General features: G+C 43.7%; 1 protein-coding gene across 2 annotated transcripts in view; it reads right to left on the bottom strand.

Annotated features, from left to right (window-relative positions):
- LOC141134935 (uncharacterized) overlaps positions 1 to 943 on the bottom strand; it is a 60,509-nt gene extending 59,566 nt beyond the window's left edge. For both annotated transcript variants that reach the window (XM_073624368.1, XM_073624367.1), the window contains exon 1: positions 828 to 943. In XM_073624368.1, coding sequence (XP_073480469.1) covers positions 828 to 942 — 115 coding nt within the window. In that variant the 5' untranslated portion in view covers position 943. The remainder of the gene's footprint in view (positions 1 to 827) is intronic.
- Between the last annotated feature and the right edge of the window lie 17,563 nt (positions 944 to 18,506).

An 18,506-nucleotide genomic window follows, 5' to 3' on the forward strand; every position in this document is an offset into this window, starting at 1 on the left:
CACTGTTATACAAGCTGTACACTCACTACTTTACATTGTAGACAAGTGTCATTTCTTCAGTGTTGTCACATGAAAAGATAGAAGAAAATATTTACAAAAATGTGACTTAGGGGTGTACTCACTTTTGTGAGATACTGTACATATATATATATATATATATATATATATATATATATATTGCATGTTTAACACAGTATGGACATGGGCTAAAGGACCCAAGGTTCGGTTTGTGGTAGAACTTCGAAAAAGTTCGGAACAGGATACTGAACCCCATTGAAGTCTATGGGACCCGAACTGGAAAAAACAAAAGTGCCCATTTTGAAGGCTAATATATATATATATATATATATATATATATATATATATAATGTTTGGGGGGTTCTGAGTGATTTTCTATAAAAAAAATTACATCTTTACATATAGGAGAGAAATGCCAGAATTGACCTGGGTGGGAGATAGTTAAAAAAATCAAGAGTGTCCTGTGCATAAATAACAATGTGCAATAAAAGTGCCAACATTGTAAATAAATGAACTAATTTAATAAATTAATAGCCATGTACAGCACCCTGCCATCCCCTCCCACCAGCCATGACCTTCCAGCATTGCATAGAGAAGCACAGACACCCAGTGATGATATCACTGAGTCTAAAATAAGGAATATAATGAGAAGATAAAAGGCAAAATATAAGCAAATTAAATGTCACTTTTACCAGATAAAACTAAGAATTAAACTGAAACCAAAACTCCCAACTTCCTCCCAGTCTCAGGTGACGTATCATATGATTCCGGTACAGGTCCCAGTACAATGATTATTAAATGTAGATTACCTGACATCATCTCAATCTCTTTGTTCCTCTTCATTGCTCTCCGTTGATAAGTGTGCTCTGTGCTGTTCACTATATGAGAACCAGAAATGTTGTCTGTTATGAGAGATTTCCTCATACTGACCATCTCCGGATCTCCAACCACAAACCAGAGCGGGAAGAAACATAACAGACAGGAAGGAACATTTCACCAAGAAACAAAAATCAACATGTTGCCGGCCTTAAAGCAGTGGTTCTCAACTCCGGTCCTCAGGACCCACTAACAGGCCAGAATTTAAGTATTACAAAATAGAAAAGCCGCGCTTGGATTGATAAATAAATAAATAAGTGAATAATTAAATAATAAATCCGTGAAAAAATATCTGTGAGAAAAATTTTTTTTGGTGATATGAAACTAATAAAAGTCCCCCAAAAAAAGGAAAGAAAATTCAGAACAATTCAACTGTCCAATTAATAACACTCGGTGATTGAATGAAGCAAAATATATTCCCGACTGATGAATGGCATGCTTACCAGATGGCAAGCCAAATCGAGCAGGTGGCTTGAACCCAGCCTGGGCTTTTATAAACTCGGTCACAGTAGGGTATGGCAATTTTCACTCGCGTGGAATTGGCGTGGAATCCACGAAAAATTAACCCAAAAAATATAATGACAACATAGCGTAATACTGACATACAATTTATAAAAATAAAAAAGAGTGACACTCACATAGTGAGAGGAATAAATATCATATAAAACACCCAATGTTTGAAGACAGCAGATGGCACACGAAAGGCCTCTTTGCCAATAACAAATAATTAGTGCAAATTATGCAGGTATGTGGATCCTCATGAAGAAAACAGTGAATACACCAGCACCACACGGGGGGGGGGCTGCTTACCAGATGATATATAACAAATAGTGAATCTTGTAATCTTGTGAGGTGCCAACCGAGTCTACCAGTGAAGGGGTTAATACGTGCACCAAAACCGCATAAAAAGCCTGCTTACCAGATGTCAGACTTTCGGTGAGCAAATTAACTTATCAACCAGATGAATTGACCAACTAATGGAGAGAGCGATATAGATCCATCCCCTCAAACATATCAAAGGCTTTTTGGAAGCCGATCTGACACTCTCCGACCGGATCCCACGCTGAGCTGTCAGCCGCGGCTTCACTGTGGAGAATTTAAGTATTACCTTGGGGAGATGCAGACTAGAATACTGCAATCACTGAGCAGCAAATGATATCACCTGTGATGTATTTCAGTTATCCTGCAAAGCTGGCCTGTTAGTGGGTCCCAAGGACAGTAGTTAAGAACCACTTCCCTAAAGGATTTCATTAATGGGTCATTTCACCCAAAAAATGGACTCTATTACAGGTGTAGCCTTGCTGGCTTCTTTTATAACTTCAGTTCTCCATCGAAGAGATCTCCCAGTCAAAACCCCTGGCTCTGTTCTCACCAAACTTTGCATGTTTCAGTTACATTACTGGACATTATTTACATTTGTTACATAGTTACATTTGTAGACTAGGACAGTCTATGGGTGCATAGAGTTGTTGTGTGAATGGTTTGGCCCGAGCATAAGTTTTTGGGCCAAACATTGGCTATTCACCCGTTCAATGAACACCCAAATTATGAGGGCGTTCGACACCGAACGACCGAACGACCAGCACGCACTGCACCACTGCACAGTGCATTGGAAGCCCTGATTGGCTGAAGCCATGAAAGCTTTGCACTGTCAGAGCCATGATTGGACACTGTCATGACTCCTCCATCCAATCATGGCTCATTGCTCTAATGCCCTGTACACACGATCGGACTTCTCATCAGAAAAAGCTATGATGGTTTTTCTGACGGAATTCCGCTCAAGCTTGTCTTGCATACACATGGCCACACCAAATTCCGACCGCCAAAAACGCGGTGACGTACAACACGTACGACGGGACTATAAAAAGGCAGTTCAGTACGAAGTGCTCCACCCTTTGGGCTTCTTCTGCTAATCTTGTGTTTATCTCGTGTTAGTAGAAGTTTGGTGAGAGACTTGTGCTTTTTCAGATCCTTTTACTGCCGTTCAGTTTGTGCTTGTGGGTTTGTATCTGCTTTTCAGTGCCTGTAGACAGTTCGTATCTGTTCTTCTGCGCTCGCTACTGATTTTCAGCTCGCTCTTCACAGGCCTTGCTGTTCTTCAGTGAGTTCTGTTAGTTCATTCTGACCAGCTGACCGTTTTGAAGCCATGTTGCTTATACGTGCTTGTCGTAGAGTTCATGCTGTGCGGGGCTTGGTGTTGGGCTTCTAGCTTTGACCCAAGCCCAGTCCATGAACAGGGTGGGGAGGAGTTCATGGACCAAGAATTGGTTGTAGTACTTGGCGACAGGGAGAAGCCTGCAGGACCTCAAGTTCTCGACAGGCATCTCCCCCAGGGCTCTGGGGATCATTATCCCAGAGACCTGTTCTGCCGTCATTCAGGTCCTGCAGAAGGACTATATTAAGGTAAGTTTTCTCCTTTATCATAACATTCTATGTATTTAATGTTTGCTAATGTATTGTATTTCTTTCATCATTCCCTAATTACCATGATTGTAATATGCTGTGAATGTCCTCTTTGTCCTCATGCATGTTGGAAGCTTTTAATGCTCCTTTTTTGTCCTTCATGCATATTTGCCTTCACTAACCTCCCCAGCATGCTATCCTGGGCCCATATCCACCTAGCCTAGTCACCTAACAATGTATTTTGTCAGCTCCATAGTACTGTTTTACCCTAAACACCCCCTAAAATGTGTACAAATGTTGTGTCCTTAAATTCATGCAGAGTGCCAGAGGCTTTTTTTGGGGGCTTTGGCCAATTATGCCTCAGGGGATTTAGTACACGCCCCACACTATGTAAGGCCGCCTGGAAGTCTGCCTTGTGTAGTGTGTTCCGGCATTCTGAGAGATAGAGAGAGAGACAGTGTCATTACATTTGAGTTAGATAGAGCAGGCAGGCGAGTCAGTTAGCTACAGTCAGTGTATTTAGTATATATATGCATCCCAGCTGTTGTGTGTGTGTGTGTGTATATATATATATATATATATATATATATATATATATATATATATATATATAAATATATATATAGAGAGAGAGAGAGAGAGAGAGAGAGAGAGAGAGAGATATCTATATATATATAGATATATATATATATATATATATATATATATATATATATATATATGTACACTGTATTCAGTTTAGCTAGATCCGTCCCTGTTATTCTCTTCCTAATATACTTACAGGCAGGCAGCTGCAGTATTTTCAGTCAGCGTACTGTATCCTGTGCACAATTTGCAACTAAACCTAGCTGCAGACAATTGCTGGTGTTCTCTTCCTAATAATACCGCAGGCAGCTGCAGTATTTTGAGTCAGAGTACTGTATCCTGTGCACAGTGTGCAACTAAAGCTAACTGCAGACAATTGCTGGTGTTCTCTTCCTAATAATACCACAGGCAGCAGCTGCAGTATTTTCAGTCAGTGTACTGTATCCTGTGCACAGTGTGCAACTAAAGTTAACTGCAGACAATTGCTGGTGTTCTCTTCCTAATAATACCTCAGGCAGGCAGCTGCAGTATTTTCAGTCAGTGTACTGTATCCTGTGCACAGTGTGCAACTAATACCCTGAAGGGCCTGGTATGGAATTTAGGGGGACCCCCACAGCATTTTTTTTTAAATTTTGGTTCGGGGTTTCCCTGTGGGGAAATCCCAAGCTGTTTTTATCAATGCATTTTTATGTGTATTGTCGGACCGACAATTCATTAATAGCCGCAAGTAGTTTTAAATTACTTTTTTTCCTTTGAAATGTCATTTTGCTGTCAGACTGTTCTAAACACGGGAAACATCCGCCCCTTTACAGGCATACTATAGACACCCCCAGGTACGAAATTAAAAGGAATATTACACTTTTATTGTTTCACTTTAAGCATTATTAAAATTACTGCTCCTGAAAAAACTGCCGTTTTTAAAACTTTTTTTTGCATTGATACATGTCCCCTGGGGCAGGACCCAGGTCCCCAAACACTTTTTATGACAATAACTTGCATATAAGCCTTTAAAATTAGCACTTTTGATTATTCATGTTCGAGTCCCATAGACTTTAACGGTGTTCGTGTGTTCAAACAAATTTTTCGCCTGTTCGCATGATCTGGTGCGAACTGAACAGGGGGGGTGTTCGGCTCATCCCTAGTCAGTGTACTGTATCCTGTGCACAGTGTGCAACTAAAGCTAACTGCAGACAATTGCTGGTGTTCTCTTCCTAATAATACCTCAGGCAGGCAGCTGCAGTATTTTCAGTCAGTTTTAGGGATGAGCTTCAAGTTTGAGTCGAACTCATGTTTGACTCGAACATCGGCTGTTCGCCAATTCACTGAACAGCGAACAATTTGGGGTGTTCGCAGCAAATTCGAAAGCTGTGGAACACCCTTTAAAAGTCTATGGGAGAAATCAAAAGTACTAATTTTAAAGGCTTATATACTTGGTATTGTCATAAAAAGTGTTTGGGGGCCTGGGTCCTGCCCCAGGGGACATGTATCAATGCAAAAAGAAGTGTAATATTCCTTTAAATTTCATACCTGGGGGGTGTCTATAGTATGCCTGTAAAGGGGCGCATGTTTCCCATGTTTAGAACAGTCTGACAGCAAAATGACATTTCAAAGGAAAAAAAGTCATTTAAAACTACTCGGGGCTATTAATGAGTTGTCGGTCCGACAATACACATAAAAGTTTGTTGATAAAAACGGCATGGGATTTCCACACAGGGGAACCCCGAACTAAATTTTTTTTTTTTTAAATGGCGTGGGGCCCCCCAAAAATCCATACCAGACCCTTATCTGAGCATGCAACCTGGCAGGCCACAGGAAAGGAGGGGGGATGAGAGAGTGCCCCCCCTCCTGAACCTTACCAGGCCACATGCCTTCAACATTGGGAGGGTGCTTTGAGGTAGGCCCCAAAGCACCTTGTCCCCATGTTGATGAGGACAAGGGCCTCATCCCCACAACCCTTGGCCGGTGGTTGTGGGGGTCTGCGGGCGGGGGGCTTATCGGAATCTGAAAGCCCCCTTTAACAAGGGGACCCCCATATCCCACCCCCCGTGTGAAATGGTAATGGTGTACAAAAGTACCCCTACCATTTCACAAAAAGAGTGTCAAAAATGTTAAAAAAAGACAAGAGACAGTTTTTGACAATTCCTTTATTTAAAGTCTTCTTCTTTCCATCTTCTACGGGTCTTCTTCCTTCTTCCTTCGTCTGGCATCTTCCTCCATGGCGTCTTCTTCCCCGCTTTGTTCTTGGGCGGCTTCGCATCCATGGGAAGCTCCCGCTGTGTGACGCTTCTCTTCTTCTGACACTTCTTATATAAAGGAGGGCGGGGCCACCCAGTGACCCCTGCCCCCTCTGACACACAGGGACTTGACAGGGACTTCCCTATGGCTTTCCCTGTGACGTCAGAGGGGGGCGGGGTCACCCATTACGTAACCGGGTGACCCCGCCCCCTTCTGACATCATGGGGAAAGCCATAGGGAAGTCCCTGTCAAGTCCCCGAGCGTCAGAGGGGGCGGGTCCACTGGGTGGCCCTGCCCTCCTTTATATAAGAAGTGTCAGTATTTTCAGTCAGTGTACTGTATCCTGTGCACAGTGTACAACTAAAGCTAACTGCAGACAATTGGTGGTGTTCTCTTCCTAATAATACCACAGGCAGGCAGCTGCAGAATTTTCAGTCATTGTACTGTATCCTGTGCACAGTGTGCAACTAAAGCTAACTGCAGACAATTGCTGGTGTTTTCTTCCTAATAATACCTTAGGCAGGTAGCTGCAGTATTTTCAGTCAGTGTACTGTATCCTGTGCACAGTGTGCAACTAAAGCTAACTGAAGACAATTGTTGGTGTTCTCTTCCTAATAATACCTCAGGCAGCTGCAGTATTTTCAGTCAGTGTACTGTATCCTGTGCACAGTGTGCAACTAAAGCTAACTGAAGACAATTGCTGGTGTTCTTTTCCTAATAATACAACAGGCAGGCAGTTGATTCAGCTAGCTGCAGTATATGAGTGTACTGTATACTGGGCACAGTGTGCAGCTAAAGCTCACTGCAGACAATTCCTGTTGTTTTCTTCCTAATAATGCTACAGGCAGGCAGTCGATTTAGTTAGCTGCAGTATAAACAGTATATATATATATATATACATCCCAGCTTTGTGCAGCTACATCTCACTGCAGGCCATTCCTTGTGTACCTATTCCAATAAACCAAAGACAGTATGTCTGGAAGGCCAAGGAGAGGCAGGCAGTCACAGGCCAATAAAAGAGACAAGCAGGCTCTATGTCTAGAGGCATCAGTGCTGGTCATGGACACGGTGCATCCTTCACAGCACGTGGCCGTGGGGCATGCTTGTCCTTTTTCCCGGCAGATGGCCGTGTTGAACCACAACATGCCAAAGAGTTGGTAGAGTGGATGACCAAGCCGTCCTCATCCTCCTCATCCTCCGTCATCCAGGTTACCTTGGCTGCCAATGCAGGTGCCAAAGCGGCCTATTCTTTGGACTTGATGTCATCATCAGTTACTGCTTCCCTAGCCCCACCGGAGGAGTCCCCCGAACTGTTTGACCACAGTGTCGGGTATATGCTGCAGGAGGATGCGCAGCGTTTTGAAGGCTCCGATGATGGTACCCAGCTTGAGGAAGGCAGTAATGTGAGCCCAGAGAGAGGGGTTGCCCAAGAAGGACAACAAACTGGCAGTCATGTTCCCCTAGCTGCAGCATACTGCCAGGTTTGCTCCAGTGACGAGGAGGGAGGGGATGATGAGCTCACTGACTCTACGTGGGTGCTTGATAGGAGGTAGGAGGAGGAGGCGGAGGAGGCATATCTGCAAAGAGGCAGGATGCCCTCCAGGGGCCAGCTTAAGGGCAGCCAACCGACTGCATCACACCTCATAGCTCTGCAAGTGCAGAGCACTGGTGACTCAGCGCATTATTCCAAAAGTTCTTTGGTGTGGGCCTTTTTTGAGATGTGTGCAACAGATCGCACCATTGCTATTTGCAACATATGTCTGAAGTGTATCAAGCGTGGACTAGACAGCAAGCGCTTGGGCACCACATGCTTAATCAGACATATGTCGAGCTCCCATGCAGCCCATTGTCTACACTACCTTAAAGACCAACACCAAAGAACAAGGTGAACCTCTCCTTGCTCCTCCTCATCAGCTGGCATCTCCAACCCTACTATACCTTCAGTCCTCTCAGAAACCTGCACTGAGAGGAATGAAGGTGTAGAATTAGGTGTGCCACTGCCAAGTACTTGCGGGCTGGGAGGAGGCAGTGAGGATCATGTCGTCCTTAGTGACCCAGAGGACCTACGCTGCATGGCCTCCCTGATCCTGTAAAGCCTGCAGAAGGATCCTCGTATTCCTGGTATCAAGGAGAGGGATCATTACTGGCTGGCAACCCTCCTTGATCCACGTTACAAGGGTAAGTTTGCTGACCTTATCTTGCCTTCGCAGAGAAAGCAGAGGATGAAACATCTTTGGGAGGCCTTGCAGAAAGGTTGGTGCAACGCGTTTCCAGAGCCTGGGAGGTTACAATTTCCTGGTCCTCCTGGACAACGTGTCCTCCTGGACAATCGGTCAGTCACAGAAGGAGCGGTGGAGAAGGTGGCCATCTGACCGATGTGTTCAGACAATTTTTTAGTCCGCAGCCCCAAGGTATGATCGGTTCCAGCAGCCATCGCCAGTGTCTGATTAACATGGTGCAGGAATACCTAGGGGCAAGATCAGACTTGGACACCTTTCCCATTGAAAATCCTCTGGGTTACTGGGTCTTGAGGATGGATCACTGGCCAGAGCTTTCACAGTTTGCAATTGAGCTACTGGCCTTTCCTACATCCAGCGTTCTTTCGGAACGCACATTCAGTGCTGCTGGAGGCTTTGTAACTGATCACAGGGTGTGCCTGTCCACCGAAACGGTCGATCAACTGACCTTCATAAAAATGAATCAGCTACCAAGCACCCGATGCTGATGTAACTGAATATTTTTTTTTAATGTGAGATCCCTTCAAGACTGCCTATGCTGATGCTGATTGACTATCCTGTTATGCTGAGTGACTATCCTCTTCCTACTCAATGTTCATGCTGATAGCTTGTAAGAACATTTTTGTTTCTGGGCACCACCACCAGTGGCTAAGGCCCAATTTTTCTGCCCCTGTTTAACAGGGGCATGTAATTACAATTTTTGATGCAATACTTTGCAGCAGGGCTCATTCCTGCGCTCCAACTAGAGTATCTGTGAGGGGTTGCAGTGTTGTGGCACCAGCACCAATGCCTAAGGCCCAATTTTTAAGCCCCTGTTTAACAGGGGCATGTAATTACAATTCTTGATCTAATATTTCACAGCAGGGCCCGTTACTGCACCCACCAAGAGTAACTGTGAGGCCTTACAGTGTTGTGGCAACACCACCACACCGTCCACCACCAAAGGCCCAATTTTTCTGACCCTGTTCAACAGGGGCATGTAATTTTTATTCTTGATCTAATATTTCACAGCAGGGCCCGTTCCAGCGCCCACCAAGAGTAACTGTGAGGACTTACAGTGTTGTGGCAACACCAACACCTAAGGCCCAAATTTCTGCAGAGTAGAAGGCCCTTACTTTCAAACATCCAACTTACAAATGACTACTACTTGCAAACGGAAGGAGACAACAGGAAGTGAGAGGAAATCTACCCCTAAGAAGTGAAATTCTCTCCTGTAAGAGTTCCTTGTTTCACTAAAACCCCAAATTTTCAAAATCCAATTGTCATTGGGACAGAAAGTGAGGTGAAATCTTCTGAACAGGTGTACAGACAGCAAAACAAATGTTACAGGGGTGATAACCCTTCCCTGTTTTCCAAAAAGCTTAAAAACAGATTTTTTGTCTGGAGCTACGCGTAAAAAATGTACCAGTTCAAAATTACAAACAGATTCTACTTAGGAACAAACCTACAGTCCCTGTCTTGTTTGCATCGCCTGTATACTGCTGTTCAGAGTATATAGGGCCTGGGGGCCCCACGTCTTTCCTTTTTTTTATTTTGGTGCGCGGTTCCCCTTAATATCCATACATGACCCAAAGGGGCTGGTAATGGGCTGGGGGGAGGGTTTCTCAATGATTTTCATCCATAATGCCAGGACCAGACATGACATTAAAGCCGCAAGCAGTTTTAAATTACTTTTTTTTCATTTAGAAATGTCATTTTGAGCAGGGACTGTTCTAAACACGGGAAACATGCGCCACTTTACAGGCATACTATAGACACCCCCCAGGCACGATATTTAAAGGAATATTTCACTTTAATTTTTTCCCTTTAAGCATCATTAAAATCACTGCTCCCGAAAAAAACGGACGTTTTTAAAACTTTTTTTTTGCATTGATACACGTCCCCTGGGGTATGACCCGGGTCCCCAAACCCTATTAAGGACAATAACTTGCATATTAGCCTTTAAAATTTGCACTTTTGTTTCCTCACGTTTGAGTCCCATAGACTTTAACGGGGTTCGAAAGTTCACGCAAACTTTCAGTCTGTTCGAATGTTCCGATGCGAACCGAACTGGGGGTTGTTCGGCTCATCCCTAATACTGATTCTAGATTGAGGCCTATATTGGGATAATATTAGGAGAGTTTAGCCTGATATTTAGTGTTTTTGTCTTGTGTTTGGTGTTTCAGAAAAAAATTAATAAATTAAAGATCCTGATTTTATGGGACAATTCATAGATAGACACAGAAATATGAGGAATTTATGGGAGGTGAAAAACCCCTTTTATTGAAACAAACCAGCTAGGAAGGCATCTCTGCTGAAACTGCTAGAATTCGTGAAAATGCAGGTCCCTGACCCAGACATCACGTTTGTTGAAAATAAAATAATAAAATTGGTAGCTTGAGAAGCACATATAGGAAGGAGTTTCAGAAGGTCCAGAAGTCCCTGAGGTCAGGAGCAGCAGCAGATGACGTGTATGTACCCAGTCTACGGTACTACAACAGGATGCGGTTTCTGGAAGACCAGATGGAAGCCAGGGAATAGAGATGAGCTTCGAGTTCGAGTAGAACATTGGCTGTTCGCAAGTTCGCCGAACAGCGAACAATTTGGGGTGTTCGCGGCAAATTCGAATGCCGCGGAACACCCTTTAAAAGTCTATGGGAGAAATCAAAAGTGCTAATTTTAAAGGCTAATATGCAAGTTATTGTCATAAAAAGAGTTTGGGGACCTGGGTCCTGCCCCAGGGGACATGGATCAATGCAAAAAAAAGTTTTAAAAACGGCCGTTTTTTCAGGAGCAGTGATTTTAATAATGCTTAAAGTCAAACAATAAAAGTGATAGTGTAAGTGTAAGGGATATTACACTTTTATTGTTTGACTTTATGCATTATTAAAATCACTGCTCCGGAAAAAACGTCCGTTTTTAAAACTTTTTTTTCCATTGATCCATGTCCCCTGGGGCAGGACCCAGGTCCCCAAACACTTTTTATGACAATAACTTGCATATTAGCCTTTAAAATTAGCACTTTTGATTATTCATGTTCGTGTCACATAGACTTTAACGGTGTTCGCGTGTTCGAACGAACTTTTTTCCTGTTCGCATGTTCTGGTGCGAACCGAACAGGGGGGTGTTCGGCTCATCCCTACCAGGGAATCACTTTCCACTCTTCTGGCCCCCCTTCCATCCTGCCTTCCCTCCACCCTTCCATCCACCCCAGGTGAGGCTTCCGAGGACCAACCTGCGCCTTCCATCCTGGAAGAAATTGAGGAGCCCAGATGGAGCCAAGTATAGTTTTATTAAAAATATTTTTTTGTGGGAAAATGATTGTTGTTAACTAGATGTTATTATTGCTAACAAATGAATGATTTAACAAAAGTGTTTTACATATCAGAAAAAATATTGTGGCCTAAGTTACAATGTAGTTGATAGTAGATATAAGTACCATCATCCCAAAAGATCATAATTAAGGGAAAGAGGGGGTGAAGACGCAGAAATACCACACAATCAAAACAGGTGGATTCCACAAGATTTGGATGAGAAGTGTATGTAGAGCTTTTTAAATCTCGACCGGTTTCGCAGTTGAACACCGCTTCCTCAGGAGAAGCATATCTAAAACATGATGTAACATGGTTTTAGCATATACAGGTAAGTACATAAAGTCATTGCAGCAGCACTATTTACAACAATAATCAAATACAGTGTACACATAGGATAAAAATAAGGACAAGCTCACCCAGTCAGGCGGTTTCCGTGAGTATGCAGGACCCAATAAAGGTTCCCCCGCGGCGGACACAGGGGATAACAGACAGCCTCTAATGGATAAGAGTGTAATTAACCAGACTGTAAGCATCTTAGTACTAGTAAGATCCTAAGGGGGTGTGCCATTACCGTAAGATTACAGAGGGCCTTTAGTGCTGGTATATAGAGAGGGAATAGAACGAGGACCAAGGAAAACAAGAAGGGGGGGAGGGGGAAGGAGAGAAATTGGAACCCCCAGACAGGAGGAAATTGGAAGGGAAAGAAAGAAGGGGAGGGAGGGAAAGGGGGGGGGAGAAGGGAAAGGAAGGGAAAAAGGGGGGGTCTGGATTGTTCCCCAACAGGTTAGTTTGTTACTATCCCCTTATTGATTATTACACTTTTGTCTTCCTTATTTTGTACCGCTCTTTCCTGTACATCTTAATCAATGCTTTCTGGCACCTACCCTATGCCACCATTGTGTCCATCCAGCACACAGGTCTATCTCCAACGTTATGGCTGTTGAATTTGATATTGTTCGGCACATCACGGATCTTGTGGACAGATTACTGGGAGGGGCTGGGGAAGATGATATTCCAGAGGGTAGTGTTGGGGGCATTAGTGGTAGGTTAACCAAAGCACAAAAACACAAGGTGAGTATAGTAGCAAGTCCTAGTTGCAATTTTGAAACACCCAATACGAGGACAATATGCGACCGGTCTAAACTATGTGGCATGTTTACCAACGCCAGGAGCATGGCAGACAAAATGGGTGAACTAGAGATACTGTTGTACAAGGAGGATTTGGATTTTGTGGGAATTTCAGAGACCTGGTTCAACAGCTCTCATAATTGGCTGGCAAACATTCAAGGGTATACCCTATACCGCAAGGATAGAGAGGGTAAAAAAGGGGGAGGGGTATGCCTATATATCAAGAATAATGTACAAGCGAATGTGAGAGATGACATCACTGAGGGAGCTAGAGAGGAGGTGGAATCCTTATGGGTAGAGCTCCAAAGGGATGAAGCTAAGGGGAAAATAATATGGATTAGCAGCAAGGATGGGAAGTGTTATCATAATGGGGGATTTTAATTATCCAGACATAGACTGGGCGGAGGGAACCGCGCATTCATTTAAGGCTCGCCAGTTCCTTAGTGTCTTGCAGGACAATTTTATGGGTCAGATGGTAGACGCACCAACTAGAAATAAAACATTACTGGATCTACTGATTACCAACAATACAGACCTGATCACAGATGTGGAAATACGGGGCAATTTAGGTAACAGCGATCACAGGTCAATTAGTTTCAGTGTAAATCACACAAATAGAAAACATAAAGGGAATATAAAGACACTGAATTTCAAAAGAGCCAACTTCCCTAAACTACAAACCTTGCTAAAAGGCATAAATTGGGATAAAATATTAGGAACAAAGAATACGGAGGAGAGATGGGTTTGCTTTAAGAGCATATTAAATAAGGGCATTAGCCAATGTATCCCATTGGGTAATAAATTTAAAAGAGCGAACAAACATCCTGGATGGCTTAACTCTAATGTAAAAATGCATATAAAAGCAAAGGAGAAGGCCTTCAAAAAATACAAGGTTGAGGGATCATCCTCAGCATTCAGACTTTATAAAGAATGCAATAAGAAATGTAAGGGTGCAATTAGGACGGCTAAGATAGAACATGAAAGACACATAGCAGAGGAGAGCAAAAAAAATCCCAAGAAATTCTTTAAGTATGTAAACAGTAAAAAAGGGAGGACAGACCATATTGGCCCCATAAGGAACGAGGAAGGACATCTGGTTACAAAGGATGGGGATATGGCAAAGGTATTGAATTTATTCTTCTCCTCAGTCTTCACGAGTGAATCGGGGGGCTTCAGTAACCAAAACTGCAGTGTTTATCCTCATGACACAACACAGGAAGCACCTCCATGGTTAACAGAGGACGGAATTAAAATTAGACTTGAGAAACTTAACATTAATAAATCACCGGGACCAGATGGCTTGCATCCGAGGGTACTTAGGGAACTCAGTCAGGTGATTGCCAGACCGTTGTTCCTAATTTTTACAGACAGTTTATTGACTGGAATGGTACCAGCTGATTGGAGAAAAGCCAATGTAGCACCAATATTTAAAAAGGGCCCCAAAAACATCCCTGGGAATTACAGACCAGTTAGCCTAACATCAATAGTATGTAAAATCTTGGAGGGGATGATAAGGGACTATATACAAGATTTTAGTAATAAGAACGATATCATTAGCAGTAATCAGCATGGATTCATGAAGAATCGTTCTTGCCAAACCAATCTATTAACCTTCTATGAGGAGGTGAGTTGCCATCTAGATAAAGGAAGGCCCGTAGATGTGGTGTATCTGGATTTTGCAAAAGCATTTGACACAGTTCCCCATAAACGTTTACTGTACAAAATAGGGTCCGTTGGCATGGACCATAGGGTGAGTACATGGATTGAAAACTGGCTACAAGGGCGTGTTTAGAGGGTGGTGATAAATGGGGAGTACTCAGAATGGTCAGGGGTGGGTAGTGGGGTTCCCCAGGGTTCTGTGCTGGGACCAATCCTATTTAATTTGTGTATAAACGATCTGGAGGATGGGATAAACAGTTCAATCTCTGTATTTGCAGACGATACTAAGCTAAGTAGGGCAATAACTTCTCCGCAGAATGTGGAAATCTTGCAAAAAGACCTGAACAAATTAATGGGGTGGGCAACTACATGGCAAATGAGGTTCAATGTAGAAAAATGTATTTGGGTGGCAAAAATATGAATGCAATCTATACACTGGGGGGAGAACCTCTGGGGGAATCTAGGATGGAAAAGGACCTGGGGGTCCTAGTAGATGATAGGCTCAGCAATGGCATGCAATGCCAAGCTGCTGCTAATAAGGCAAACAGAATATTGGCATGTATTAAAAGGGGGATCAACTCCAGAGATAAAACGATAATTCTCCCGCTCTACAAGACTCTGGTCTGGCCGCACCTGGAGTATGCTGTCCAGTTCTGGGCACCAGTCCTCAGGAAGGATGTACTGGAAATGGAGCGAGTACAAAGAAGGGCAACAAAGCTAATAAAGGGTCTGGAGGATCTTAGTTATGAGGAAAGGTTGCGAGCGTTGAACTTATTCTCTCTGGAGAAGAGACGCTTGAGAGGGGATATGATTTCAATTTACAAATACTGTACTGGTGACCCCACAATAGGGATAAAACTTTTTCGCAGAAGAGAGTTTAATAAGACTCGGGGCCACTCATTACAATTAGAAGAAAAGAGGTTTAACCTTAAACTACGTAGAGGGTTCTTTACTGTAAGAGCGGTAAGGATGTGGAATTCCCTTCCACAGGCGGTGGTCTCAGCGGGGAGCATTGATAGCTTCAAGAAACTATTAGATAATCACCTGAATGACCGTAACATACAGGGATATACAATGTAATACTGACACATAACCACACACATAGGTTGGACTTGATGGACGTGTGTCTTTTTTCAACCTCACCTACTATGTAACTATGTAACTATGTAACATGTTAGATCATGTTTTAGATATGCTTCTCCTGAGGAAGTGGTGTTCAACCGCGAAACCGGTCGAGATTTAAAAAGCTCTACATACGCTTCTCATCCAAATCTTGCGGAATCCACCTGTTTTGATTGTGTGGTATTTCCCCTTTTATGATGATATATAGTGATGTTGTTTGTAATTGCAACTGTAATTGTAACTGTAATTTTTACTGTTGTTTTGATTAAAATTAACATTTTATAAGGTCTTTTAACTCATCCTTACACCTACTACGATATACCAATAATTGAGTACCAGAATAGCCCATTTTCCTTCCTTTTTGGGGGGGGGGTCAGGACAGGAGTTGTCAGTAGCAGCAACTGCGACTGCGTCTTCACCCCCTCTTTCCCTTAATTATGTTTTACATATCAATAGACAGTAGGGACCAAAAATGATTGTGACAAGAAAGAAAAATGCTGGGCTCAGATTGATAGTCTTTTCTATTTTATTAACATTCAATTTGCAACAGTCACGAGCTGAAAATTGTGTGTGATTGATGAACCAAAAACTAAAACTATGTCCCTTTTTCATACACAGGAAGACCTCAGCCAGGACGAGGCTCTATAATGTGGCAGACAGGAGGCAGGAGGAGGCGGGGGTAAGTGGCAGCCAGGAGGAGGCCGGGCCCAGCCTCACCCAATCTCAGGTCCCTCCCCTCTGCCTTCCACCCAAAAGGCCCAGGAAGGGGAGGAACGCAGAGGAGGCAGCACTGGGCCTCATTAAGGAGGGTAATGACGCCCTGAAAGCCCCCCTCGATGCTCTAGAGGCCTATGGCATGTATATAGCCTCAAATTTGCAGCAAATTGAGAAGGGTCCATGCCGCAAATGTGAAAAATTAATTTTTGAGACCATCCACAAGGGGTTGAGTGGCCAAATGACGGGAGATGTCCACTTATGTACGCTCACCCATCCTCCTCCTCCTCCTGCCACAAGTCCACCTCCAGAGCCACAGCCTGCAGGGGAGGCTGCAGGGAAGGGTGCAGTGAAGAGAAGAAATTGATTGCCTGGCTTCGGTCGGTTCTGAGAGAACATGCAGGCTGTTGTAGTACCACAGCCTGGAGACATGTATTTCATCTGCTGATGTTCGTGATCTCTGGGAGTCCTGGACCAGATTGTGCTCCCTTCTATATGGACTTCTCAAGCTACTGATTTTTTAATCCACAGAGTTGATGTCTGCCCTGGGGGCCAAAGGCTTCGCAAATTCCAGCAGTTTCTCCAGCGTTGCCTTCCCTCTTTATTTTGTTATTATGAGCCAGAATAAATGGAGATTTTTTGTTATGAAAATACTTGCCTATTTTCTTCAAATAGGACAGTTTGTTTGTGAGCAGGCAGGTACATTTCAAAAATACAATGTCTAATTAACAAGGGACACCAACCAACCTCCTTGAGATTTACAAATACAAGATAATAATGTTGTGGAAATGTGACATACAAAAAAAAAATATGGAGCTCACTCTAAAATAATTACCAAAAAAAAACAACAGGGGATCTGGATTACAAAAAGAAGACTATAAAAAATATAAACATTATTCTGGAGATCTGGCTTTAAAAAACAAATGTATGTAGCGCTGGTAGATTTGCAATCTACCGCAGATTAGGTAAATTTAGTAAATCGTGTGTTAGGAAGGTTAAAGGTTCGCCTCTGTTCCAGCTTGGCTGACGTTGTGTGTGGTTCCGTGCTGACCGGTGGGTGTCGCTGTTACCATTAGTCAGTGTTGGAAGGGCAACGTGTCGAAGTGTATGGATGCTCCTCTGTCTCGGAGACAAGCTCGGTGGAGGTGGTCCTCCGAGTTGCATTCTGGGAAGGGGGTATTTATGGGACAGACGCCATGTTCTAAGGTCGTTTTACAGCCACCTGCTGGCCCTCCTGGCCGACAGGTATGCGTTAAGGAGCTACCTCGTGGTCCTCCGATCGGGAGGCCCACGATGCTACGGCGCAGGGGTGGGTCCAGATGCTTGTCTGGGGCCTACAACCGCGGCCGAGGAATGGTCCTGAGCTGTCGGTCCTGTGTGACGAAGCTGGACAGCCGAGGAGATCCCAGGGAAGGACCCGTCTTGGAGAGATCACGCAGCGTGCTGGTCTATAGAGGGGCCTGGTGACTCGGTTGGAGGACGTATCCAAAAGAAGTAATTATACAGCATAGTGTTGCCGGTTCGGCTTAAAGGTTCAGGCACTGTGACTGACTGTTCACTGCAGAGGCCTATCCAGACGAGCAAAGAGTGCGACCCATGAGGGGAACGCATTCCATATAATTATCTGAATTCTACCGGGACATTTGTCGCTAAGATCTTGTAAGAAGTTATTTGAGTTGCTCCTGAAGGTTTCCTTTTCCGTCTCTTTCCTGCTACTTCCTAAAGTTTGACTGTTCAATAAAGCATTGAAAACGTACTCCAGTGTTGGTGCGTGTGTCGTCCAGCAGTAAACTCAACGGAACCCCTAGACCCGGTGGCGGTGAAACAGAGGGAAGCAAAGTGAAGGTAACAGACCCGCTCCCCTACATATATTATTCATGAGATCACAAGAAATAATAAAGAAATAAGTTTGTGAGAACTCTGTGTGAATATGAGCAGCAAAACAACTTCTTTCTTTTAGCATTATAAAGAAAAAGAGAATGCGCTGCATTGAAAGATTTAAAAATTATCTGTGTGATGAATGTGCCATCTCCATTACACACGGTCCTTTTACCAGACTGAGCGGCTCCATCTCGTACTTGATTCTGAGCATGCGTTGCATGTTTTTTTGCACGTTGGAATTGCATACACACGAACGGAACTTCCGATAGAAACTTTTTCCGTTGGAAAACTTGAGAACATGCTCTCAAACTTTTGCTGGCGGAAATTCCGCCAGCAAAAGTCCGATGGAGCATAC

This window comes from Aquarana catesbeiana, linkage group LG03 (genome assembly GCF_042186555.1).
Source record: "Aquarana catesbeiana isolate 2022-GZ linkage group LG03, ASM4218655v1, whole genome shotgun sequence".
NCBI lineage: Eukaryota > Metazoa > Chordata > Amphibia > Anura > Ranidae > Aquarana > Aquarana catesbeiana.